Raw genomic sequence first — 26,644 nt, forward strand, 5'->3', positions numbered from 1 at the left:
GGCTATGATTGGGACCAGACCAGGTTTTAAAATTGATATATACATCAAGGAGATTATGATAATTATTTAAGAATTAAAATACATGAATTTTCTCTAATCAAATGAGTAAAACTGAACACGGAATGCCTTTAAAATAGAAGAAAACCCTAAGCATCACACTTTATCGAGAATCACAATTTCCTCAAAAATCTAATATTTCACGAACCAAGCGCCCCCTTAAAAGGCGTTTGGTTCACAAATTCTTAGATTCCATAAAAGAAAGTGATTTCAAGGGAAAATAATATTGAAAGGTAATATGTGATTCTTAAGTTTTGTTAACCTAAGAAATGTAAGATTAATTGTTATGTTTGGTTTATAAGAATATAAGATTACCTAATAAAATCTTTTATTACTTTGTCTCTAATAACACATGACATTTATAATACATAATTTTCATTGAAATTAAAGAATTTAAAAAATATATTTTCTTCATATTTTCAACAAACATAATTTTACAATTCTAATTATTATCCTTACGTTGATTGTTCTTACGTAGAGAAAATATGTGAATCAATCTTCGGATTAAAGTCAACGTAAAAATTGGAAGGGGGTGGTAAACCCCTTTTCTAGGGGTTCAGGGGTGAAGCTCCCGAAATAAATTCTATAAGTCATAATAATAGTAAGTGTATTTTAAATTTTATATGTAATAATATTGAGTAAATATATTGGAAGTTTTATTTTATTTTATTTTTTTATATTAGCAACATCCACTATTTTTTTATCTTAAAAACGTAATCTTTGTTAAAATATCAAATTTTTAAAAATAAAATTTCAACATCTATTATATTTGTTATACTTAAAATGTAGTCTTGATTAATTTATTTTCAAGATCTACTATATTTTTTATGTTTAAAATGCGATCTTTGTTAAAATTTTAAATTTTCAAAAATAAAATTTTAACATCCACTATTTTTTATTTTAAAAATATGATTTTTGTTAAAATTTTATGATTTTGAAAATAAAGTTTTAACGTCTTTATATTTCTTATCTTAAAAGCATGGTCTTTGTTAAAATTTCATAATTTCAAAAATAAAATTTTCACATCTACTATATTTTTTATTTTAAAAACATGAATTTTGTTAAAATTTTAAAATTTTGAAAATAAAATTTTAATATCCACTACATTTTTTATTTTAAAAAATATCTTTACTAAAATTTTAGAATTTCGAAAATAAAATTTTAATATCACCATGTTTTTTTATCTTGAAAATGAAGTACTTATTGAAATTATAAATAACAAAAATCATTTAAGAGACTAAAAAGGATAATATAGTTTGAAAGTGCAATTAATTCAGGATAAATGGGGTAAAAAATTTACTTTCCTTTAATCGAAAAAAAATTTAGAAAAATAAGTCTTTAGTCTCTCTATTTTCTTTTTTTTTATACGTTTGAAATTTTAAAAACCACATTTTCTAAACCAAAATTAAAAAAATAAAATTATAAAAGATAAAATTTCAATAAAAAATCTTATTTTTTTCCCAAATTAATATTTACTCTTAGAGGATATTTTTAATCTAATGTAATATCGATGTCAAAATAGCATTTTAAATTAACTAAGGATAACTATTAGTAAGCGTGGGAAGCGTACGCTTCTGATGTGAAGTGCTTGTAGCCTGTAGGCACGATCATGGTTGTTCAACATAAAAGAAATGAAATTAAATCAATTTGTTAAACGCAATGTAGATCTAGGCTTCATTCCTCGAATTAAGGCTGAGACTGGGCATGATTTTTAGGCTTGAATTTGTGGGTCGGGCCATGCATTGGCCAGCACGATGTCATGCCTAAGTCCGGCTTTAGTTCATGGGGTGGTCCACTCGGAACTCATGGCTGTGTAGAAATGGATTTGAATTCCCAAAAGAAAATCATGAAAAGCGTTGAAGTCGTGCACAACACTGTTATGCACTCCTGTCAATGTCATTTCAGTGCACCCTTCCCATGGTGTCCCTAACTCCTCCTCAGTCCTCAGCATGCCAATTGCCAATGTTAATTCCTCTTTTTCCGTCTTTCTTTTTGAAGACCGATCGATAAATCACAAAATATTGGTTTTGCAGTGCCAAAACAGTACGATTGAAAAGGGCCAAAGGCTATAGACTTTTCCACTAAAGTCCAGAGTCAGAAATATATTTGATACTTGTAGTCGCCCTTTAAAATATTAAAGCAGATAAAAATGTTTTCAAAAAAGAAAACTAACATATGCACAGTTGAAAGCAGAATGCAAAGGGACCCTTGACAAGGATCTTTATTTTGGAGTCCATCCAAACCCAGTCCACTGTCCCAATGGAGCCAGTTAAGAGTCGTAGTGGTAGGGGCCTACTTCTAGTCTATATCCTAGTACATATGCCCCTTGGAAATGGCCAAGCCAGATATTTTCTTGAAAAAAAAAATATAATAAATAGAAATGCTGCTTGAACTTGCATGGCTGTTACCTGTACGTTATAGGCTTACGCCACTGAATCCTACTGTTCCTGTGATGAGAGTGCATGTTCATGCACGTAATAGTAAAAAAATGGTTTGTACTACTATTAACCTCTTAAGTGAGTGAGGTACTTGTATTTTTTCTGTTAACCTTTGAAGTGAAACTTACCCCCCCTAACCCCCTTGAATCTTTATGACGGTACTTGATCAATGTAGCTGCATATCATTCTTATATGGTTCAATTGTTCAAAACCTCAAATTGTTGTACTTTCAATTTTCAGAAGAAAAAAAAAATCATGGGGCTTATCAATGTATACTGTTCTAGTACATAGGGAATAAGCTGATGGTATGGACTCCATTGTATAGAATACAAGTTTGCTCTCGGGGAAGAAGACAAATTTTCTTGATATAAATACTTTAGCTTCTTTTTTCTTTCAAGTCTATAGGCTTTTTTGTTTATCAATTATCGTTCGGAGAATGAAGGATAATTAAATAATGGGTACAACCTAGGACTTGTTTTTGCTCAAAATATATTTATATTCACATATAAAGACAGTATCATACAGAACCCACAACCATATTTGCAACACAAAAGATTTAGTCCTCCCTACGTAGCACTATCAAAGTCATTCTTCTCGTTTCCTTCAACAGGTGGAAACCCTATAGGCAGGCTATAGCTAATGATATTTTCCGCCGCCGAGTTCCAAACTTAAAAGAAGAAGGCAACTTTCTCAATATATATCAGCAAAACCCCAGCCCCAAAAACCAGGAATTTCCATGCTTCAAAGTTTTTATGTACAGTGGGGAGTAATACTGTGGCCTAGTACATTATGCCCTATACCAATTATTATACTGTATAAAATTAATTATTGGTCCTTTTAATGGCACTGCAAATGAGTGACGCAAACAGAAACAAAGTTTGCAAAGAGTTAGGCAGAAAAGGCTGTGTTGTTGCTTGTTGCTGCCAAAACAGGGCCGATCACGTGGGTCATGGACGGTGAAAGTTGTAAAATATCTCCCCTCTCGTATATAGAGTGCTAGATAATGCCTTCATCCTATATGTACCGAAACAAAAGGGCATTGGCCCAGAGAGAAACGGAAATCCTGGAGATGCATGGAAATTTCCAAATAAAATATGTATACTATATACATTAACAAATACAGGCAACTCCCATCTACTAGGGAGGTTTTCACTTTTCAGGACGGACCTCGGAATGAAATGAAATGGACCAAGCAATCTATAGTTTTCACAAGCAATAATACTCCATTGCCCCTAGAAAACTAAATGACAAGTGAGAGCTGGGATGCTGAATATGGTGGGTCATTGTTACAGCAGCTTGTTCCCTATTCGCCTATTCGAAATATGAAAACTATCAGAAAGCATCTGATGTAAAAAGATAAAGAGTGGGAAGATGATAATGTACGTAGATATTGATGAATGAATGTTTACTTCAAATTGGTATTGTCATAATTGTCAGTGAAGCATAAGGGACAGGTTCATTGGTTTCATGTTCTTCAGCTGTACTACTCTTTAACACTAAAAACATGCTACTTATGCCATTTCTATCTTTAACTTTTGTGCCAATTGACTTGAATCGATATCTATCACCGCGATGTATTACACCGTATGTATGGCTTTCCCTTTGGGGAGGGAAGGGTGAAGTGAGGGACAAATCCTCAAGACAAATGCCCTCCTCTCTAGAAATAAAAGGAACCAAAGTACTGTAATTACGCAAAAGAGTTTGGTGCCCTACAAAAACCAACGGTTAATAGAGATATCCCATAACCGGGAATCTTTGAACCTGGACTAGAGCCATGGCTAAGGCCTAAAAAAAGTCAGGGACCCAACAACAATGACAAAGAAGGAAGAGGAAGTAGTCAGGGACTCTGGGTAGATAGAAGCAAAGCCAAAGCAGAGCCATCAGCCAAGTGAAGTATGACTCAGAGTCAGAGACAAAGAAAAGCCTAGAAGTTTGAGAAGCATGCAGCTGGCTATACGATACTGGAAATTTTAAAAGGAAGAACAGATACGGATATTTTAATACTTAAATATAAAAAAAAATTAATTATAATTAAACATTATTCAAATTTTTTATTTTTATTTTTGTAATTAATAAAATTTTTCAAATATTTTTTTACAATCAATTAAATTCTTATTATAAATGAAATTGTCACATAAATAATAACATTAGTTTTTTCATAAAAATATCCACGTAACATGTCATGTAGAGTAAAAAATTTGTCATGTGATATTTTTCAAAAAAAAAGAAAACAAAAGTCAAAATAAAATAAATTATTTTTCTCTTTTATTGTTTTTGCCATGTGATATTTTTATGTTTTTTTTCACAAATGTCACTTGGCATGTCAAGCGACAATTTTTATGAGAAAACTAATGGAGTTATTTATGTGGTAATTTTCATTCAAACTAAAAGTCTGATTAATTAATTATATTAAAAAATTAAATTTTAATACTTTTAATTATAGTTTTCGGAGTTTTTTTTTTATTTATTTAAGCCCTATTTTATGTCATAGGGAACATGAAAGGCACTGCTGGAATAATCAAAGCCTCCAACTATTATCGCAACGAAAGGTACACCAGGCTTTTCGAGCTGCTTATATTTCAGATTTTCCCTTTGTTTTTCCCTCCTTTTGCAGTTGTATTTGTACTATCCCTGACCAAAGCCGAGGAATGCGGACTTTATTACTTTCTTTCCCTTTTTTTTTTTTTTAAACTGTTAATCCAAACAAGTATTTCAAAGGCCAATATATGAAGTACCCCCAATTTTACACGTGACTATAGATTGCTACTTCAGTTTTTATTCTTTCAACAAAACACAAAATGAAGTACCAGTAAATATTTTCAATCAGAGATTTTTCTTTGTCTCCTTTTTACCGATGGCAGTGCGGACCCTTCGTCTTAAATGAATATGAAGGGTGGGGTAGAATAGTAAATTGCAAATAGGGAAGATGACTTTCACATCAGGTAAAACTTTTTTATAGCAGTTCATAAGCTCTACGAAGATGATAACTTTTTTTTTTACTCTCTGAAATTCCTTCATTAACTCCTTTGGTTGAAGACCACTGTCTAGTGCTTTAGTTAGGCTGAAAACGAGAACCCATAAAAGGGACCTAACCTAACATTTTGCTTTCCCTCTCTGCCGAGTGTTACGTCTCAAAAGGCTAAACATATTTGCTGGTTACAGATAGATCAAACAGAGGTTTGGAATGGCACCATTAACAGCAGTCACATTCGAATTTATGGCTCAAATTGACCAAATTTTGCACATGACCACCAAACCATAATACATTTGCTAGTTTGATGAGCTTTACAAGAAACAAACATGATCAATTTGATCATTCTGTGTATACCGCCTTTCACATTATAATACATTTGCTACGCCCTCAAATTTTGTTTCATCGATTGCCTACCCATACTCTCTCCATTTAGTAGAGAGATATGATAAATGGTGGCATATTCTACCTTTCAGCTTCTGCAGTAGAAATGGGAGATGTTAGGGTTTGTGATCACCGGAGGATAATGGTGATGGAGGAATGTTGTGTTAGGATTGTGAAGTTGGCCAGTAGCAGCTGATGAGGAAGTAATTATTGAAGATGAGAATCCTGATGATGCTGCAGTAGGGAAGAGTGGCACTGGATTGGTCCCACTATAAGGGCCTTGGATTTGCCATGCCAAGCTTGGTGGAGAACCTACTTCTATCCTCTTCTCTATCACTCTTTCCTGTAAATAATAAAAAAATTAAATCATAAATTATCGTATCATAAACAATTCATTGATCAAGATGTAAGGTGGAAGAAGAGTAAATAATTGAATGCAAATATATTATTTGTCAGCATTGCATAAAATTCAAATGAAATATGGTCCTATAAAGGAAAAAAAAAAACCCTATACATTCAATGTAAAATTCATGTTGATGATCAAACAATTTCGTAGACTAACCAAAGAAGTGTGGAGCTTACCCTATAAACTGGAAAGAAAGTGGAATTTGCACCATTCCAGTTTGGAATGTGCTTGAATGCCATTGCCTGGCCTAGACTAGGTTGAAGGCTCATTGTTGTCAAAACAGAGTTCTCGATCTGAAAAGGGTGAATATAAGCTTTTTAAGCAACTAAATGCCTCCAATCAGTGAGCTGAAATAAACTTAAGAATTTGAAATTTCAATTGACATTACCCTTGCTCCCCTCTCAACGGGCAGGCCATCCCAGTTACTTGAATTGTCGCTCTCCTTTTGGGGATCAGATGTACAAGGAGGCGCAATGCCCAAGTTCAGGTCAAGACCTTGATTCTGGTCTGTAGAAGGAGAATCAACAATTCACTGTACACTAAAAGAAAAAATTGCTTATAGACATAAGCAGATAACAACTTTCTAAACACAGTACCTCCTTTTTCAGATTCCTCCTCATATGTGCTTGGCTCAAAGTTAGTGACCGCTTCTCTTCCATTACATTTTATAGCAGCCTTGTCATAAGCCCTGATTTCAAAGAATAATAACATAGACAAGGAGAATTGGAAGTCAAGCTGGTTGAGAAATCAATTAATTGGTGGTATTATAAAAGAGATAGAATTTATGATCAAAGGACCTTGCTGCTTCTATCTCGCTATCGAATAGTCCAAGATATATATACCTGCAGGAAAGGAATGTATACAAACCCAATAAAAACCAAGTTTCCAGCAGTTACCATGAACCAATTCATTTAAGACAACATATCAATCAATATATTAGTACCATTTTATATACAAAAATAACAGAATTAAAAACAATACTAACCAAATGCATTAACAGAAATAAAATTAAAGTTCTAAATTAGCAAAAGGATGCTTACTTCTTGCCAAGAAATTGCCCCATTCGAGCTTCCCATCGGCCACATTTGTGCAATGTAACTCCCCTGTATTTGGAACTCCCTCTTGAAAAACCGGTGCTCTGCCTACGCAGGATATGCACAAATTCTTCCTTTGTAAAATTACTCATCTACAAAACCAACAATCGTCAAATAACTTCTTTGTATCATTTCCAGAAGCATAAATTAAATTCAATAAATCACATCCTAAATTTCCAACCTGCTTAATATCATCGTCATAATCACTAACATTAAAATTAATATCAGCATCAACTCCTCGGAACTTGATTGCCGCTCGATCATATGCCCTGTCAACAACCCCAAAACAAAAAATTTTAACCCCAAATTTTCAACATTTATTCCAAAAAAAAAGAAAAAAAAACTTGACCAATTTGAGAAATTTCACCTTGCTGCAGCATGTGCTGTGTCAAACCCCCCTGTAAAAAAGCCAAAAACATCCAGATTTTTCACAGATTAAAATTTAAAACCCACAATTTTTAAGCTTCTCAAAAAGTGGAAAAAGGACGATTATGGATGAAATTCTCCTCACCCAAGTAAACTTGTTTCCGACAATCCCTACATTAATTTCAAAGGGAAAAAAATAGCCAATGAGAAAGAAGAAAAAGAAAACAAGTTCAAATGATAGAATTAAGCAAAATTAATTAGTAATAATCAACGATTACTTAAGCTACTGCAGAGGAAAAAAAAAAAGAAGGAATAGAAACTAACCAAATATGAGACTCCCATCGTCCGGTTCTACGATAAAACGTGACGCCACGATATTGAGAACTTCTGGAACGGGGGCCACGTCGACTCTTCTTCACTTGCTGCCTTAACTGAGCCTGCTGTTGATACTGTTGCTGGGTCACAATCCTCTGCTCCGCGGCTCCTCCACCACCATGGTAGTGCTCGGAAGCTTCTTGGGACCCGCCGAGATCCAGCCATTTCTTCTGCGACGATCCTGTTGACTTCCCGCCATTTCCCTCGACGCTGGCCGGGAAAAGCGGGATGGTTGTCCTGTTGTTTTCTGGTTCTTCTTGGGCAGTTTTGAGGATGCCGAAGGAGTAAGCAAAAGTGTCGGTGGCAGCGATGTTGGAACAAGAGTCATCGTCACCGGTGGTGGTTGTGGTGTCCGCGTTGACGATGGAAGAATCGTAGCTCCCAGAACTTACCATTTGGTTAGTGTTATTATAACCAGAAATGTCAAAAGGATTATTCTCTCCGGCCATCACCGCTGAATCATCATCGCCACCCAAAATAATACTCAAGTTAAGATCCAGCATCATAATTAAAGCTAAAAAATGAAATGGGAAAACAAAGAAGGATTTGAAGGTTTATATGTATATCTTCAGAAGAAGAGAGGGAGGATGGGTTTGGGTAAGGAAGGAGATATCAAGGGAGAGGATTCATTTGTTTGTTGGGTATGGTTTTAGTGACGTTGGGTGGAAGCTTTGGAAGCTTGTGATTGCTAAGGAAAAGGGAGGAAACATCAAAGACAAAAGAGAAAGAGAGAGGGAGAAGAGAGGGTCCCTCAAAAGGAAAAGATGGGACGTATGAGGAACAAGTAGCTGCCTATTTTGCCATTTTGGATTTTTTTAAATCATTCAAAACCCTCTCCATTTTTCTCTCTTTATGAAACACTCTTTCTCATCATACATCAACGAAAAACGCTAATACCAAACCCACAAAATCATTTCCTTGAATGACTAATAATTGATAGTAAACTATTTTGCTTCTTTAGGTTAGAGATAAAAGTGATAATTAAAAAGAAAAAGCAAAACTTATACGAAGATATTAGGGTGGAGTTCGTAAAATTTTATTTTAAAAATAATTTAATAAATTTTAATAAAAGTTTTAAATTAAAAAATTTTAATGTAAAAATAAATAATATGTAAAAAATTATTTAAAATATTATTAAATTAATAAAATTTAATATAAAGATAAATAATAAGTAAAATTTTATTTAAAATTTTATTTATAATTTATATTTAATTGTTATGTATTCAATGATAAAATTTTATGAAAAATATTTATTTAAAAAATCAAATTTTATTAAATTTTTTATAAATTTTACATATTTAATTTATATAATAAATTTTAAAATTCTTTCTATTTTAATTTTAATTTAATTATTTTAAAATAAAATTTCACACATCTCGTATAAACAATTTAATCTAATTTTTCCTTAAAAAAAGTCAAAGCTGGTAATCGAATGTGACTCTAGACTAGCACTAGCCTTAGCCCCTAGGCCAAGCCACTATTGCTAAGAGAACCGGCCCCCATCCTCGACCTTCTGCCCCTTATTCAACACCTGTCGATCATCTACATGCACTTTCATAGGTTTTCCACGGCCCTTAATGAACCATATCCTAGCTAGCCCTAACCCTTTTATTTTAAGGCATTTAAGTACATATTTTATTGGTAAAGTGTGGCACCAACCCTCATTAAATACGTGAATCATCTGGTTAGATATCCTTTCCATTTATAGCAGTAGGCTGGTTTTATAACTTAACAATATTTTTATCCTTGGTGTTGATAATTTTTATTAAATTTTATTTTTAATATATTTATTAGTTTAATATAAATAATAAATATACTTTTTATTGTAATTTTTATGGGAGATTATTATTAATATATTGTATAAATTTATATTAATTTAATATAAATTTAAATCTTATATAATTAATTTAATATGTAATTTAATAGATTTTATTATAATAATTTTAATAAAATGTAACATATCAAATATGCATGAAATAATAGTAAAAAAATTTTAATAATTTTATATTATAATAAAATTTAATATATAATTTAATAAAGACATTATAATAAATTTTAAATGAAATGTCGTATTTCATTTTGTAATTATGATAGGTGAACTATTATGATAATTTTGATCAATTATGATAAGGAAGTACTTTTATAATTATAATATAAATAATATTATAATAATTTTAATTAATTATGACAAAAATGATATTTCATAATTATGATAAGAGAGACGTAATAATAATTTTAGTTGATTATGAGAATACAAATATTATTGTATTTTTTAACACATATCAAATAATTATCAAATAATTGGAGGGATAATATAGTTATTTTTAAATGAATTACTTTTAATTATAGTTGGTCAATTATGGTTGGTAAATTATAATCAGTAGAGTATTTTTCGTAATAATAAGAGAGATTAAGATAATTTTAAACGATTATAAAAATAAGATATTATTATATTTTTAAATGTACATCAAATAGCTATCAGGTATAATATAATAAATTTTAAGAAATTTATTTTAATTATGTAGTATAAATTACTATTATTAACAAAACTAATTTTTTAAATTGATCAAAAATTTATCTTCGATCACTCATATGATAATTTAATTGATAAAAATAAAAATTTTAAATAAATCTTAAATACATTTAAATTTTGATTGGATCAAGATTTATTAGTTGTCTAATTGCTATTATAGCATCTTACCAAATATAGAGTGTCACTTTACCAGAAAGCTTGGTTGCTATGTGTTAATCGAAATGGTAATAATAATATTTTGCTAGAATTAGTAATACTATGATGATAGGGTGTTTGGTTTAAAGAACTGACCTACACAAATTAAGTATTTTGATTAAATCCACAAATATGACCGCTCTGATGGCCTTATCTTTCAAAGGGCGAGGGAGGATGATTTAATCATAACTAGTGTTATAATTCAAATCATAAGTTCATAACTTAAAACGCTACTATTAGAATTTGGGAATCACTGATATTTTAACATCAATACATACTAGTTTTGGTGGTGATTGATGTCGGTGAATTTCTAGGACAAGTTTTTTTTTTTTTCCTAATTAAAAATCAAACAAGGATTATAGACGAGGGTTAACAAGAAATCGTTTTTTTATATATTATTAGTGAAATTTTTAACTTTCACAAATGAAATTAAGATATTATCACATCTCATTTTGTTTTTAATTTTTTTTGGCATTGCAAATTTTAATATTCCTCACAGGATTTGTATCATTCTCCTAATCTGTAGGTGTAGTAAAATAATATTATAATCTAAAATTTTGAAATAAAAAATTTGATTGTTATCAGGGGATAAAAACACAATAGATTTCAATATCAATTTAAGAGTTCTTGTTAAACTCATTCAGTTTTTTTTTTTTATAAAAAGAAATCATAATATAAAAATAAACAATATAAATTATAAAATTCGAATACCAGTTATTATTTTTAGAAGTTTTTCATAAATTAATTGAGTGAAACTCAATATTCGTACTCTTATCCACTTAAATTGCTTGGATTAGATCCAGCCCAAATAAAAAGACGAAAAATGCATACTTAATTCAATGAATATAAATTATACATCAAGATGTTAACAATTTATTTTCCATAATTTTATATCCAAATGCAAATGAAAACTCAATAACAAGAAAAAAAAAATCAGGAAAAAAAAAAAAAGCAAACCGAAAGCAGACACTGGTGATCTAAAGAAGAAATGCTCTCATGAAGAAGATCCTTTGTCGAATATAAAAATGCAAATTGCAGGGAATCGTCTGAGGTTTGAGAGGGCCGCTTCCGTACACGTTGCCAGCATTCTAAAACGGCTCCACCTGTCCCATACGTGGGCCTAACCCAAACCAGATGGACCCACCCCAATAAGCTTTTTTTTTTTTTCGGCCGCACAAGTAAGCTTACTTATTGGCTATTGGTTGCTAACGCCGAGCCTATCTTTATCTTCTTTCTTTGAAGAAATATATTTCAATATAATAATTGTTATACTTTTATCTTGTTTATTCATTTAAAACCATTTTAAATATAAAATTTAAAATTATAAAAAAAATTTATATTCTTTTAAAAAACTATAATATTATAATATTTAAGATATTTTTCAATTTTATTTGAACTTTTTTATTTTAACGAGGCGATGTAATCAAGATTTAATTACGCCTTTAAAATCCTAATTGACAAAATAAAGAAAACTATTCTTCTTATTAACTAAATTAATAACTTAAAAATTAAAAATTTGTGATTTTGAAAAACTAGAAATGGATTGCGGAATGCCCGACGTGTCCTTCACCGGAGAAGCCAAAAAAAAAAAGGGCGAATAACAGCATGTGCTTTTTACAATTTACCGCACGCCATGTGCTTTGATAGCCACATTTCTTAATTTTATTTTTTATCTAATTTCATTTTCTTTCAATTATTATTATTATTATTATTATTATTAATACTACTAATCTAAGTACTAGTATTACTTTTTTTATTGTACAAATACTATTGGCCATTAAAGTTTATTAAGCCAAATTGGCCATGAAATTGAGTTTCCATTAGTCGTTTTCCCACTCCACTTTTCTCACCATTAAGTGGGGTTAGCGTTCTTCCCTATATTCTTTGCACCAATTTTATTGGTGGTGGGTGGGGATGATATTAGAGAGCAGTGCGAGACAGAGTTGTTCTTTTTTGTACCACTTTATACACAATAATACTGTCTTTAACCAACATAAAATATAAGGTCGCGAACAGAATTTGGTAGGCAAGGTTGAATTAATTTTGGAATTAACCAAAAACTCTTTATGCAAAGTATGAAAGCTACTCTTCAAGGTTACCCAAAAAATAATATCACTATCAATTTTTGACAAATTTCATATGGGAATAAGTTTGTTGCCAAGTTAATTTGTTCCATTCAATTCAATTAAAAAAATTTCCTACTTTTTTTTTTGCTTAAATATTTTCCCTTTTTCCTTTAAAACAAACTTGAGAATTATCAAAGAATTAATGAACAAATTATTGTCACATTGAAAATTACTACGATTTCTTTGGAGGGTGACTTCCTCTATTTATTTTTACTATTTTTTAATAGAATTAATTATATTTTTGGTATATGAATTTTGAGAAAACATATAAAGTAGTATTTAAAGAAATCAAATATATAATTTGCACATCAAACTTTTAAATTATATATCATATTAATCAAAACTTTAATCTCATTTACTATATTCATTTATATATGTAATATTTGATAAATATTATTAAATTATATATTTACCATAAATATTATTAATATACTTTGTCAATATAAATTAAAAATATATTGACATTTATATATTTATTTATGATTGATAAATTATTTTTTGTTATGTAATATTCACATGATATTTATATGAAATATTTAACATTTTTATTGAATAAATCATAGATATATAGCAACATTATAGTGATTAAATATCATATAAATAAGTTAATAGTATTATAATATGAATTAAAATAATATATTATTTAAAAATTTCAAAATACAAATTATATATTTTATTTTTAAAAATATCAATATATATTTTACAAAATTCAAATATAAAAATATAATTAACTCTGATACACTAGTCAGCGTCATGATATTTAACATTCATAAATGGATACTGCACAGTAAAAACGACAAAGGTAAGCTTTGTTTAGAGTAAAAAAAAAGTGTATGAGGCTTTAGAAAAAGGCTAGCCTGTCATTACCAATGAAAGTGCGTGAAGATGGGGCTTGTCATTAGCAAGCAAAATTAAAAGCAAAAATGACAAGTTGTTGATCATGGCAACATCCTACAATGTCACTAACATTAGTTTAATGCAATAAAGTTCTGACATGCTTAAAATACTATAATTATGAGATGCACAGTACGAAGTGCTACTTCGAGGATATTCAGAGTGTCGACAATATTAATTAAAACCAACTTCAACTTGGAGAAGAAACACTAACCTTAAAAATGCTTTTGGTTTTCTTAATCATCTCGACGTGTGAAGGCATGCGAATGTTGCTCTCAGCCAGCCCACAGATTAAGGCTGCAGACTGTGGACCAGCTCAAATCCTGATGCCAATAAAAGCTTCTGATTTGATGGGAAGGAAAGAAGAAAAGAACGAAAAAAATGTTTTAATATGAACTTTTTATTTAGTTGAGTTAATTTATACAAGACATAACGTTTAGCCTTTCCGTTGATAGACCGAATGGGACAAATTTTACTAGAAATTTTAACAGTTGGGGACGCTGATATTGGATGGGCAATGCAAACTTCTCAAAGGCAAATATCTTAGATTGCATTGTTGAGATTTCTAAGGGGCAAGAAAGGAATTGTTGAGAGCATTCACAAATGAAAAGATTTTGAGAGGTTATGTTTCAATAGATTGATGTTGTTGTCAAAGGTAGATTTTGTTATTTTTTGTCAAATGTAAGAAAATGCAAATACTGTAAATAGAGATCATTATGAATATTGGATTACAAACAAACAAAGTTAACTGTAATGGCTTATATCTTTTATAGTGCTCATGTACCAAATGTTATAATTATTTATTTTTTGGATTTAAATTTCAATTATCCAAAAGCAAAAAAGGCCTAACAATAATAACCTTTTAAGGATCACGGTGGAGATTTAATTGTGGTGGGCGTGGGACGCAATTCGGGGAGTGTAGAGCTAGATTCCAAAAAACTTGCAAGGGAACATGATATGGGCCTTTCAAATTACCAGCTATAGCAGGCCCCTCCGTTTCTTGCCAGACAATATATTGGGTATTGTGTTGGTAAAACCTACAGAAGGCCTATTCCACAGTGCCCACACAGAGAAACTAATCTGAGTTGAGGCCCACCCTCACAAGCCCAATGTATAAACTTCTGGCATTGACTCATCAACCTCTGAAGTTTTATTGTTATTGTTATTAATTTTTTTTGGATCTTAACAGTAAAGCAGGGTTAACTGGAAGATTTAGACATTGCAAAAGACAGCCAGCAGCGTAGCCTCGCAAAAATCGTCACCAAAATTCTTCCCGGGAACATGTTTACTCATAAAAAAAAAGGTCGAGGCATAAATCAAATAGGTCTACATTCTCTTCAAGTCCAGATCACAAATTCAAACCCCCCCCCCCCCCCCCAAAAAAAAAAAAAAAAAAAAAAACAAAGAGAATACATCCAAGCAAGACAGAAATGAATCAAAACTTTATTTCGGAACCAGTTATCTAGGACACTGCAAAACAAACATCTCAATAACATGAAGACGAATGATATACCTGTAAAATCTTGTTCTCTTATTAATAGAAACTATTCCACAAGGCCATGAAATGCGAAAACAGGGTGGAGTGCCAAAAACAGAGCACGGGAGCATGAGATTCCACTAATATTCCCTCCACCCAACTTGGAAGCAGCAAAAGAAATAAAATGTGGACATCGAAACAAAACTGATACAAACATTGTCTGCGGGAATTTCTAAAGCAAAAACTAAATTACTGAGATACGCCCAGCCACTTAGAGAAGTTCTCAAACTCAGTGTAATCACTGTCAGAAATCATAGTCTGATACCATGCTTTGCCCGCTGACTTGATTGCTGTTGCCTCCTCCTGAAAAATCCAAGTGAAAGACAAATGGAATGAGTAAGGAGTCAATAAACTAACATTGTATTCAACAAATCAACATTTTCTTAAGGCCAGCACTAAAATAGATAAGGGATCCATAGCAATAATAACAATAATAATTAAAAACCAAAATAACATGTAGGCTAGAATCATTAATACACGAATTTTTTTCTCAAAGATGAACAGAAAATACAATGGTATGGCAGATAAGAAATTGATGAAAATGAAAATCAGGCCTGAATAAGAATATATATATAAAAAAAAAGAATGGCAAATGCAGGAGACAATTTGAATCTTAAAAATATGCAAACATTTGCCATCATAATTTGAATACAACATATGACTAGAACAGGGTAAAGTGAACCAAAAAGAATGTCATTATAAGTCATTTTGAGCCCAAATTCTTGCTCAAAGTAAGGTGAAACCATTAAAGCATAAAACTCATCTAGCACATGACTAAACTAAATGAATTAAACAGTCAAACTCACACCAAATGATAAACACGGACAAAAGATGACTCAAGAACAGGTATAAGGTTGAGTCGTCCAAATAAGTATCATCTCCATATGCAAGATATATGTTCCATAAGAGTTGGTAGTCAAAAAGCAACCAAGTATGGTATTAAGCAACAACACCCCTTATTGTCAACAGAGGTCATATCTCAACAAATAAAACGTGTAAAAACTAAAATAGACACACTTCTAGGAGCCCTAATCCAAAAAAGAGTATTCTCATAAGCACAACAACAATATAAACAGCAATTAATCAAACAATTATGATGCAGTAATAAGCAAAAAGATTCCTTTAATCATATAATAATCACAAAACCAAATTCAAGAAGCAAAAATATCCAAAGACATAAAACATTAAGTAAAAGCACACATAATTCCACAGATATATACAATAAGACATTGGTCTAACCCACAGAAAATTGCAATGATCATCATTAAGAAACTCAAAAGCATTAAGAAAACAAAGTCCAAACAGGATCGATATACCTTAGAAATGGGCTTCCTCTTCTTGTCAAGCTTCTCCTTCTTAGCCTTAACACGTTGTGCCTCAGCCAAAAGAGACATCCTCCTAGCAGTCTTTGCATAAGGGTTCAACTTCAGCATAGCATTCAAGTTCTTAAGTGGATTCTTCTTCAAAGGTGCCCTCTTGATCCCCTTCTTAATGGGCTTCACGACCGATTGCACCTCGTCAGAGTTAATAATCCTAGCCAAATCAGCATTCACCATCTTAGCGCGAGGCAAGACATACCCTTTCTTCTTCTCAGAAGGCTTCTCAAATGACCCATAAATCGAGTCAAGCTTCTCGTAAGCCGATTTGGTCCAAATGATGAACCTTCCAAGGTGTCCACCAGGAGCAAGTTTCAATAGATTGAGCCTCTCCACGTTGGCAACCTCGACTCCAGGAATGTTACGGAAGGCTTTAACGAGCTTTGCCCCCTCTGTTCCGTAAACAATCAAGGGACCTTTACGGGAAATGTACCTCCGGTTCCTCATTTTTCCTTTTCCAGGTCGGATTCCTTGGCTGTCCTTAGCCTTTTCCACGTCAGGATATGCTCCGACCTGTTTCAAAACCTTAATTGCAGCCGAGGTTTTCTCCACGCTTTCCACAGCGTCAGATATAACCAGAGGCATCTCCGGCACAGCCTCGATGCGGTGGCCACGAGCCATGACGAGGGAGGGAATAGCAGAGGCAGCGATGGCAGAAGCAACGGCGTAACGCTTCTGGTTAACGTTGATTTTCCGGTGCCAGCGGCGCCAGATCTTGGTAGGAGCAAACATGCGACCTCCTCGACACATGTTTCCAAACGCACCTTGGCCAGCACGGTGAGTACCGCCACCAGGAACACGGGGTATACGTGAGACGGCACGCCCGGTACCCCAGGATTCGGCGGAGGTCTGGTGACCAGCGCGTTTGGAGACGGCGTAGGGTTGGCGGCGGTTTTTGGAGATGTTGTCGTGGACGAAGGTGACGATGTCGGGACGGATCGAGGCTTTCATTACATCAGCGAGAGGGACGGTTGGGGTGGCGTCAGTGGCCATGTCAGATTCTATGGCTTGGACGGAGACCAGAGGTCGGGCGGCAGCAGCGGCGGCTGCCATTGCTTATGGTTTGGCTTGGGAGGTAGTGTGTGGATAAAGTTAGACAAAGAGAGGGGCGCTAGGGCTTTGAGGATGTTGAGTTAAGAAAAAATGCCAGGGTTCGGGTTGTTTGGTTACGGGGATAATTCTGTTCTATTAGTATACGGGCCAATGGGAATAAGATTTTCGGCCACTAGACCCGAATATAATAAGCATAGTTCAATTTATGGGCCATGAAAATGATTTAAGATGGGGCCCGTCCAAGCTTTTTTTTCCTCTTTTTTTCCCCCAAAAACGTCATTTTTTTTTTTTTTGTTGAAGTTCCAAAAGGAATCTGGTTGCAACTTGAAAAAGGGCATATATTTATTGTATCTTTCCAAATTAATTAATTGTAAATAAATATGTAATTTTATATTTTATAGAAAAAAGGTTCTCGTGAATGTTGAGTTGGGTTAGATGATACGGCAAGAACTGTGAGTGCATGCTTGAGATTTTTTTACCTATTCCCATAGCATGGAACCCACATTTTACCACCTATTTGTATATTTTTTTGATACTTAAAAATGTAGGAATTGAATTTTGATTATGTAAACTAAGAATACAATATTCAACCAATATATATATATATATATATCAATATATCAATATAAGCTGCATCAACTTAAAACATAGTGAGTAATCATCTATTATATGACATAGTGAGTAAACATAGTGACCTTTATTTGCCAAGCAAACTTGTAAGTTATCATTCCATCAAAAATGTCCTTCAAGTTAGTGGAGAATCATCTTCAAACACATATTTTCTACCGTTTTACTCTTTTAAACTTCTACACCTTGTGCAGATCCCCATCCAATTTTAAGTATCTTCATAACCATTTTCCTTTTAAGTACCTTCAGCAAGAAAGATCATCTCCATTTTTCACTGGAATAATACAGTAACAGTTCTTTCAGTTCTATATATCCCATTAATTAGTGCTTCTTTACCAGGATACTCAATGTTAGTGTCATACGAAGCCTAGTACTCCTCATTTTCTGTTCAGTTACGTGACAAGAAACGACATATCTACGAAATACAACTATTTTCCAACTGAAGGCATTCACATTGGTCAGTGAAAACTGAAAAGGAATCCACAAATTGCAACTTGCTTAGCATTAGGGTAAACGAATGAAACTAAAAATTCCATTTTGTTCATAAATACAATGAGTTACAGCTTGCAAGTACACTTGCTTCAAGTAACTCAAACTACCACTCTATCCATCTCCATCGTCAGAGCTTCCCTCGTTGCTACTACAATCACTGCTATCATCATCTGGATCAAGAATATCCAGCTAAACATGTCGCATCTGAATAGGCTTAGGTGGCTTATGCAATCCTGGAGGTGGGACAGTCCGCAAGTTTGGCCCTTCCATCTTAGGTACATGCAAAGAGACTTGTATGAATTCTTAGATTTATTGTTAGATATAAATTAAAAAAGTTATCATAAATATATTTTTTTATTTATGTGTGATCAATCATCTAATTGAATCTGTCACATTTAAAAAAAATTTCAAGATTAATTTAAGTATTTTTAAATAGTAGATTTTAATCCACAAAATCAGATTTTAAGTTTGAGAGTGCAATCACGCTTGAAGAAAGTTATAATACCCTTATAACGCCCATCTAAATGACAGTACCAATTTGATTTCAAATTATCCAAGTTTTAAAATATTCTTATAATTTTATCAAATAATTTAATTAGTGAAAATCAATGCTAAATTTATTTCAAAAGTTTGTTAGTAATTTAAGATAATTTTCTCATATCCGGAGTATTCATACAAATTAGTGTTCTACTCTAAAAAAGCTCTGTTGTCGGATTTATTAATATATATTTTATTCAAAAAAATAATTAGTAAATTCTTCTAATAGTTTGATAAGATTTACTTTTATACAGATCTCTTATTAATTTGGTGATATTTTATTGTAAATTTATTTTTAAAAAATTCATTAAATCTTTTGATAGTTTGATATTATTTTAATTTAAGATTCTCCAATAATTTGATAGGATTAAAACAAAATATTTTATTTTTTATGAAAATTTGATTTATAAAATTTTTCAATAGTTTAGTAGAATTCATAAAAATATAAATCCATGAAAAATCTTTCAATATTTTTGTAGGATTCATAAATTTATCTTGGAAACATTTTTTTTAGTTTTTTTTAATTAACAAATAAATAAGATAAAATTAATAAAGGCATAAAAAGAAATAAATTGTTCAATTTAAAATAATAAGTAAAATAATAATTAAAAATAAATAATAATAATAATAATAATAATAACAATAATAATAATAATAAAATCAATAAAAAATCAAAATAAAAAATAAAATGAAAAAAAAAAAGCAAATACCTGTGATCGGGTCGAATCTTGCACTCAGGCGATCGCGAGTTCACACAGGTTAAGCCCCTTCCCAAAACGACGTGGTCCTAATCTAGTATAAATCCCAAGATTTTTTCTGTTTTCTTTAGAACCATCCAACCTTTCTCTTTTAAAACTTCATTTTTTCTGCCTCTCTTTTTACTTTTTAAACCCGAGTGACCGAAAATTAGATTTGGTCAACTATTTCTGGAAAACTCGCCTAGATCTAGCTAGAAAACTCAACTTTGGCCAGGAAGTTCAATCGAAAACTTCAAACCTTCATTCTTAATTCTAGATTTTTCTAGAAAATTAAAAAAAAAAAAGCACATAAGATAACCCAATCCTAGAATCTAAATGATTTCTTAGAAATAAACTTGAAAATCTCAAACCACAAACATAATTTAAAACCAGAATTTGATCCTTAATATTAAAATTTCAGGATTAAATCCCCAAAAACCCAAAAACTGTTTAAAACCTAAAATATGCTTTAGCAATTTTTGCCCATATTTCCCTATGTCTTTGTATGATTGAGGGCACGGTTTATAAGTTTTTTTTTAATAGAAATTTTAGGGATTTCTTATTCAATAACAAAGATTGAATTTATCTCAAACATATTCAATCCAATTTATTACCTGATTTGTTTTCCATGTTTCGTAGTTTGATTTTTATTTCAATCAGGCTAAATTTTTAGGATTAAATCCTGAGTACCAAATCACTTTGATTCATTTTCCTTTTTCATTTGTTTGTTGTTTTCTTTTTTTTATTGATTATCAATTAATTTTTTATTAAGGTAATAAACTAGAAATAGGATAAAAAAAAAAGTCAAACAAACCTATGTTAGGCTTAAAGCCCAAAATCAATTCAATGCCCAATTATTCAAAGCCAATGGGCCCTTCGAAAGCCCAACATTCTGACAAAATCGAAATCGAGAATTTCAATGCATGTTCTGGACGAAATAGGGTATTTACAGTTTGTTGTCTTTTTTTTTTATTAATTATCAATTAATTTTTTATTAAGATAATAAACTAAAAATAGGATAAAAAAAAGTCAAACGGACCTATGTTGGGCTGAAAGCCCAAAATCAATTCAATGCCCAATTATTCAAAGCCAATGGGCCTTTTGAAAGCGCAACAATTTTGACAAAATTGAAATTGAGAATTTGAATGCATGCCCTAGATGAAATGAGATATCTATAGTTGTCTCTTTTTGTGCATTCCTGTGAAATAGAAATGATGCAAATATATAAATAGTCATTACGTCTTGGTTTAAGAAATGAAAAAACTTATACTAAGTTGAAGCTCAAAGTTAAATGATTTGAACAAAGCCAAATTTGAATATGAAAATGATCGGACTAAGCCAATGTAAAAAATAACAATGATTAAATTGTGTTAACAAGGTGACTGGGATTGAGTTGTAAGTAAAAAAATTAAATGACTTGGATCGAGCTATAATAAAAAATGGGTGACTAGGATTAAATCACATGTCAAAAAATAAATGATTTAAACTTAGTCAGAATAAAAAATAAGTGACCAATATTGAATCATAAATCAAAAAATTAAATGATCTGGACCAAGCCAAGGCAAAAAATAAGTTACCAAGATTGAGTCGTAAGTTAGAAAAATAAATGACCTAACTTAACCAAGGCAAAAAATAAGTGACTGGAACTAAACTACAAGTCAGATAAATAAATGATATGGATTGAATCAAGATAAAAAATAAGTGATCGGGATAAAACTACAAGTTAAAAATTAAATGATCTAGACTGAGCCAAGATAAAAAATAAGTGACAGGGATTGAACCGTAGGTAAAAAAATGATTTGGATTGAATCGAGATAAAAGATGAATAACTTAGATTGAACCGTAGTTAAAAAAAAATAATTTGGACTGAATCGAGATCGAAGATGAGTGACTGAAATTGAACCGCAGGTAAAAAAATACAATGTTCTAGACTGAACCGAGATAAAAAAATGAGTGATCAAAATTGAACCTCAAGTCAGAAAAATAAATTATCTAAACTGAACCAAGATTAAAAATGACTAGGCTAAGTCTATATTGAAATATGAGATCAAACGATCCATAAAATTTTTTAAAGATCATGCTTGAAAGTCTTATAGATTATCTTCGGATGTCTTCAAGAAAAAGATCCTCTTAAATAGAGGCCTTTACAATACAAAAAATATTTTCCTTGTCCAAGGATTCACAAGTTTAAAAATTTTTTTCACTGAAATCAAAATCCTGTATGTGATAAATATCATGCAAATTCTTTCTAAATGATGCAAATACGACAATCTAGATTCTCACTAATGATGCAAATGCATGTTGTAAACAATAATAAATATTCAATACATGGTGCAAATGTCTGCCCCCAACCAAGATGCAAATGCAATTATCAAAATAAGAATTCAAATATTCACCAAATTATGCAAATACAATGTATGTAAGATAGATGTCACTAAAACAATACCATGAGATTCCAATTGTGCTAATAAGATTCTCAAAATTCCAACATCTCATATACTCTTTTTTAGCTTTTCAGCACCAATAATCTCATAACAAATTTTGTTAATCGATCCACATTATTTGGTCATAACTCACAGGTTATATTAACCAACCCATCATTGTATTCATCAATTTATTTTCCCTTTTCAAATCCTCTTATCAAGTTTTTTTCACTTTTTTCATCTTGGGTTTCTTGTCAAAGAATAAAAATTCTTTTACAAACATTGTCATTCATTTATTTATCACTATTCTAATTTATGACAAATATAATTCATTTTTCTAATTCATTCAGGAGATACACATTTGATAAAGAACAAGAAAATTGAATATCGAAAGGAAGTCTGGTTAATAAATTAAAGACGAACAAAATGTCATGGTTATTAAATGGGATATTAACATCTAGAATAATGACTGTTCAGATCATTTTGAACTGTAACTTAAAATTCTTTCTCAAAAATACATTTCATTGATACTTTATTTTTGAACTAATCATCATCCATATTCTTGAAATCCTCAAATGAAGCTATTTTTTTGGGTTCCTATTTTTACTTAAATCGCATTTTCGAGTTTTTAGTTTAAGTTTTTTTTTTTTTTTGCTTTTTTCTTCTTCTTTATTTTTTTTTTCATTTGTTTGCACATACTTTTTTCATCTCTTTTACTCATTTATCTTTCTTCTTGATCCATCAGTGACACTTTGATCAAAATTCCAAACAATGGTAAACTTGCCTTAGTTCAATTCATGATTTTTTAATTTAAGTATTCACATTTGATCAAAATTAACTTTTAAAGGATGTAACGTAGATTATTGTGAAGGGTTATGAAAGCAAATGATAAAATAGATCCAAACTATTTTTGAAGAGTAATCAGACCAATAATCATTTCTTTCTATGTAGAGCACATTGACATTTTACCCCATCGATTTTTTTTTTTTACACTTTTCACCATTTTTCAAGCATAAAAGGGCTTTGCCTCTAAAATCACTAAGGATCTTCACCTTTTTTTTGTAAACAAGCTTTTTAAACTTTACCCCTAGTATGGGGTAATCCTTAGTTAAGGTTTCTTGAAAAAAAATTTAATAAGCTTAAATGGAGTAACAAAAGGTAATTTTACTTTTTGTATGAAGGATAGAAGAAAAATGATCCTTTATCATTTCAAAAATGAATACTCTCAATGAAAAATGTTTATTATTCAAAAACAAAGATCATCTATTGCATCAATTTCATCTTTCAACGAGCAAAATCTTTTGCTAAATTTATCTTTTCAATCATATCAACATGAATGATGTTTTCAAAATCGAATCTTGAATTGTTATCCTGATTGTCTAAACATTCATTATTTAGAATTTGAGAATGGATTTAGGAAAATGTGTGAAAAGATAAAAGTATATGATAGTGATTTACACAAAAGAGGAAATATTATGAAAATACATCATATATGTCACTTTAATTAAAATAATAAAAAATAAAATAAAATCTTAATATATAAAATAGATCATTTTTTCAAGAGAAATCCTAAAATGATAAGCAATTCCAATAAATTTTTTCATATCATTCTCAAAATTATGCTCATAGGTAATTAAGACAAGAGCCTTTGTTGACATTCAGCTCTTTAATTCATTGTAGCTCACCGAGCTTGTTCGGATCAAACTTTCACCTTATGCTTGAACATAAGGTATATTTCTATAAAATGACTCATATTCTCATTATCGTAACACATGTGATATTAATATTGTACCATTTAGGAAATGGTGGCTTTAATAGTTTCAAAAGAATTAAAGATACTAGGTTATTCTTAACCAATTATGAAAATAGCTCAGTATATTTTATAGAAATATGATCAATATAAACTCTTTCTTAGTTGTCCCTGGATCTTTTTAAACTATTCGCTTGATTGTTAGGCCTTAAAATTGATGTAATGACAAGACTAGGCCCATATACATGTGTTTAAAATACTAATTGATAAGGACATGGAGAGATGTTGTTCATGGATAAGTAATAAGGTTGGTAAGGGACTTGTGCAATATTATTAACTATATGGTAGTAAGATGGATGAATAGGTGTTGGATATGAAGCATAATTTTTGAACTGTTACGATATGAAGCATAATTTTTGAACCGTTACCCTTTAGAACTCACAGCTTAGGCTTCAGCTTTTTTATGTTTGGGTATCCCTTCCTTTTTTGCATTACTTGTCTCTCTTTTTTCAAGCTTGCTACTTTGATGACATTTTCAATAATCTTTTCTTAAATTACCATATCAGTAAAATTTTTTATTACATTTCTTATCATTTTTCATAATAAGGTACTTTCAAAGTACTAATAAACAATGTTATAGCCTTGTTTTCAATTAGTTGTGGTTAAACTTGAGCAACCGTATCCTTTTATTGTTGGGCATATTTTTTAAAAGATTCTACTACCTTATTCTTTATTCTTTGTAAAGAAAGGTGATTAGGAGCCAAATCTATAATATGTCGGTATTGAGTAATGAATGTCGAGCAAGCTCTTCTCAAGAATGAATATGGGTTTTATCCAATTGTATGTTCTACTTCGCAACTGAGTCAGTGTGGCTATCTAGGAATACATGCATTATCAACTTTTTGTCATTAGTGTAGGCTACCATCTTTTAAGAATACAATATAACATGTATGATGGGATATTTTGTACTATCATATTTTTAAACTCTGACACTTTAGATTTTAGAAGAATAACAACATCTGAACCTAAAAAAAGCTTAGATGAATCCCTAGAACCATAGAAATTAATTTTTTTCATGACTCATAATTTTTTTTAGCATGTTTTTCTTTTGATAAACCTGTGAGTCTTCTAAAGATTCAACCACTTTCAGCTTTAACTTTTTCTTTAGAAAATCCAAATCAGAGACTTAGACTGGTCTTATTGCCTTTTCAATGAAAACATGATTGGTATATCTTTGAACATTCTTTTAATTTGGTAAAGACGACATTCTTGAGTAGGTATAATTTATAAGAAATATGAACTATTATGGTGAAATGCCTTGTACAAACTGGGCCAAATATATACTATAGTCGAAAGAATATAAAAGGTCAGCAACATCCTACAAAGAATAGTCTTTAAGGCTAACACCTTTTTCTATTGCCCTTCTTTTGTTTAGCTTTTCTAGTGCTTCGAGAATTTTGTTTAACTCTCTTTTGAGCTCTTTTTGGGCCTTTTCTATTTTTTAAGGTAATTCATGTCCTCTTACTCCATTCTTTTGACTTGAGCTCAAGTGTTATACTGGTATTAAGTTGGTGGAGCTATCTTTGAATCTTATATACCACAATTTTAAATTAATGGACTCATTATTAACTATGAATGTAATGCATGAAGAAAAAAATATTTGCCTCTTAAAGATTTTTAACAAAAGTGAATTTTCATTTATTTCACAAAAGTCTATTTTATATCAAGTTTATTATTCTTCACTTATAAAAATGTTTAAGTTACTTATATTGATATTTGGCTTTCTCAATAAAATTTAATAGTCACGGCCAATGCTTTCTTATTGGTGTGACCAATGTTCTCAATGCCTTAACTTTTTACACCATTTTTGTTACCTTGATCACTGTGTTTCTTGTTTGGGTTACAAAATACTTGATGTACCTTTGCTTTCCTAATTTTCTTTTTTGTCAAACCACACTAGGTAGGATAACTTTCTATGTTTTTTTGTGAGTATCATGATATGATCTCTTTGTTTATTAAATTTCTGCTTTAATGTCTTACTAGACTCTATACCATCTCATTCTCTTTTTAGGCTTCAACACAATCATCTTTCATTTGAGAATATTCTCTTTTCAACTTTTTATTCTTATAAGTCAAATCAACGATATTTATCATTTTGGTTTTCACCTGAAAATGTAACCTTTAATGATTTTGGCATAATTCCATCAACTCTTTAAGGGCATTATCCTATTACCTAACAATTTTTTGGGCTTTACTTTCAGTTTCCAACTTCC

At 31.0% G+C, this 26,644-nt stretch overlaps 2 protein-coding genes across 2 annotated transcripts; both read right to left on the reverse strand.

Moving 5' to 3' along the window:
- Window positions 1-5,688: 5,688 nt before the first annotated feature.
- LOC111311048 (APETALA2-like protein 3) lies at window positions 5,689-8,881 on the reverse strand. The gene is made up of 10 exons (XM_022910427.2): window positions 8,041-8,881; window positions 7,862-7,887; window positions 7,718-7,748; window positions 7,532-7,619; window positions 7,297-7,442; window positions 7,054-7,098; window positions 6,853-6,944; window positions 6,645-6,763; window positions 6,433-6,549; window positions 5,689-6,193 (listed from the first exon to the last, which is right to left on the reverse strand). The coding sequence occupies exons 1-10, from the start codon at window positions 8,595-8,597 to the stop codon at window positions 5,939-5,941; spliced, it is 1,476 nt and encodes a 491-aa protein (XP_022766162.2). The 5' UTR covers window positions 8,598-8,881; the 3' UTR covers window positions 5,689-5,938.
- Window positions 8,882-15,349: 6,468 nt separating this feature from the next.
- LOC111311879 (large ribosomal subunit protein uL4) lies at window positions 15,350-17,862 on the reverse strand. The gene is made up of 2 exons (XM_022911689.2): window positions 16,693-17,862; window positions 15,350-15,679 (listed from the first exon to the last, which is right to left on the reverse strand). Exons 1-2 carry the CDS (start codon window positions 17,803-17,805, stop codon window positions 15,566-15,568), a joined length of 1,227 nt encoding a protein of 408 aa, XP_022767424.2. The 5' UTR covers window positions 17,806-17,862; the 3' UTR covers window positions 15,350-15,565.
- Between the last annotated feature and the right edge of the window lie 8,782 nt (window positions 17,863-26,644).

Source organism: Durio zibethinus, chromosome 1, assembly GCF_047325235.1.
Source record: "Durio zibethinus cultivar Kanyao isolate XHJ-2024 chromosome 1, ASM4732523v1, whole genome shotgun sequence".
NCBI lineage: Eukaryota > Viridiplantae > Streptophyta > Magnoliopsida > Malvales > Malvaceae > Durio > Durio zibethinus.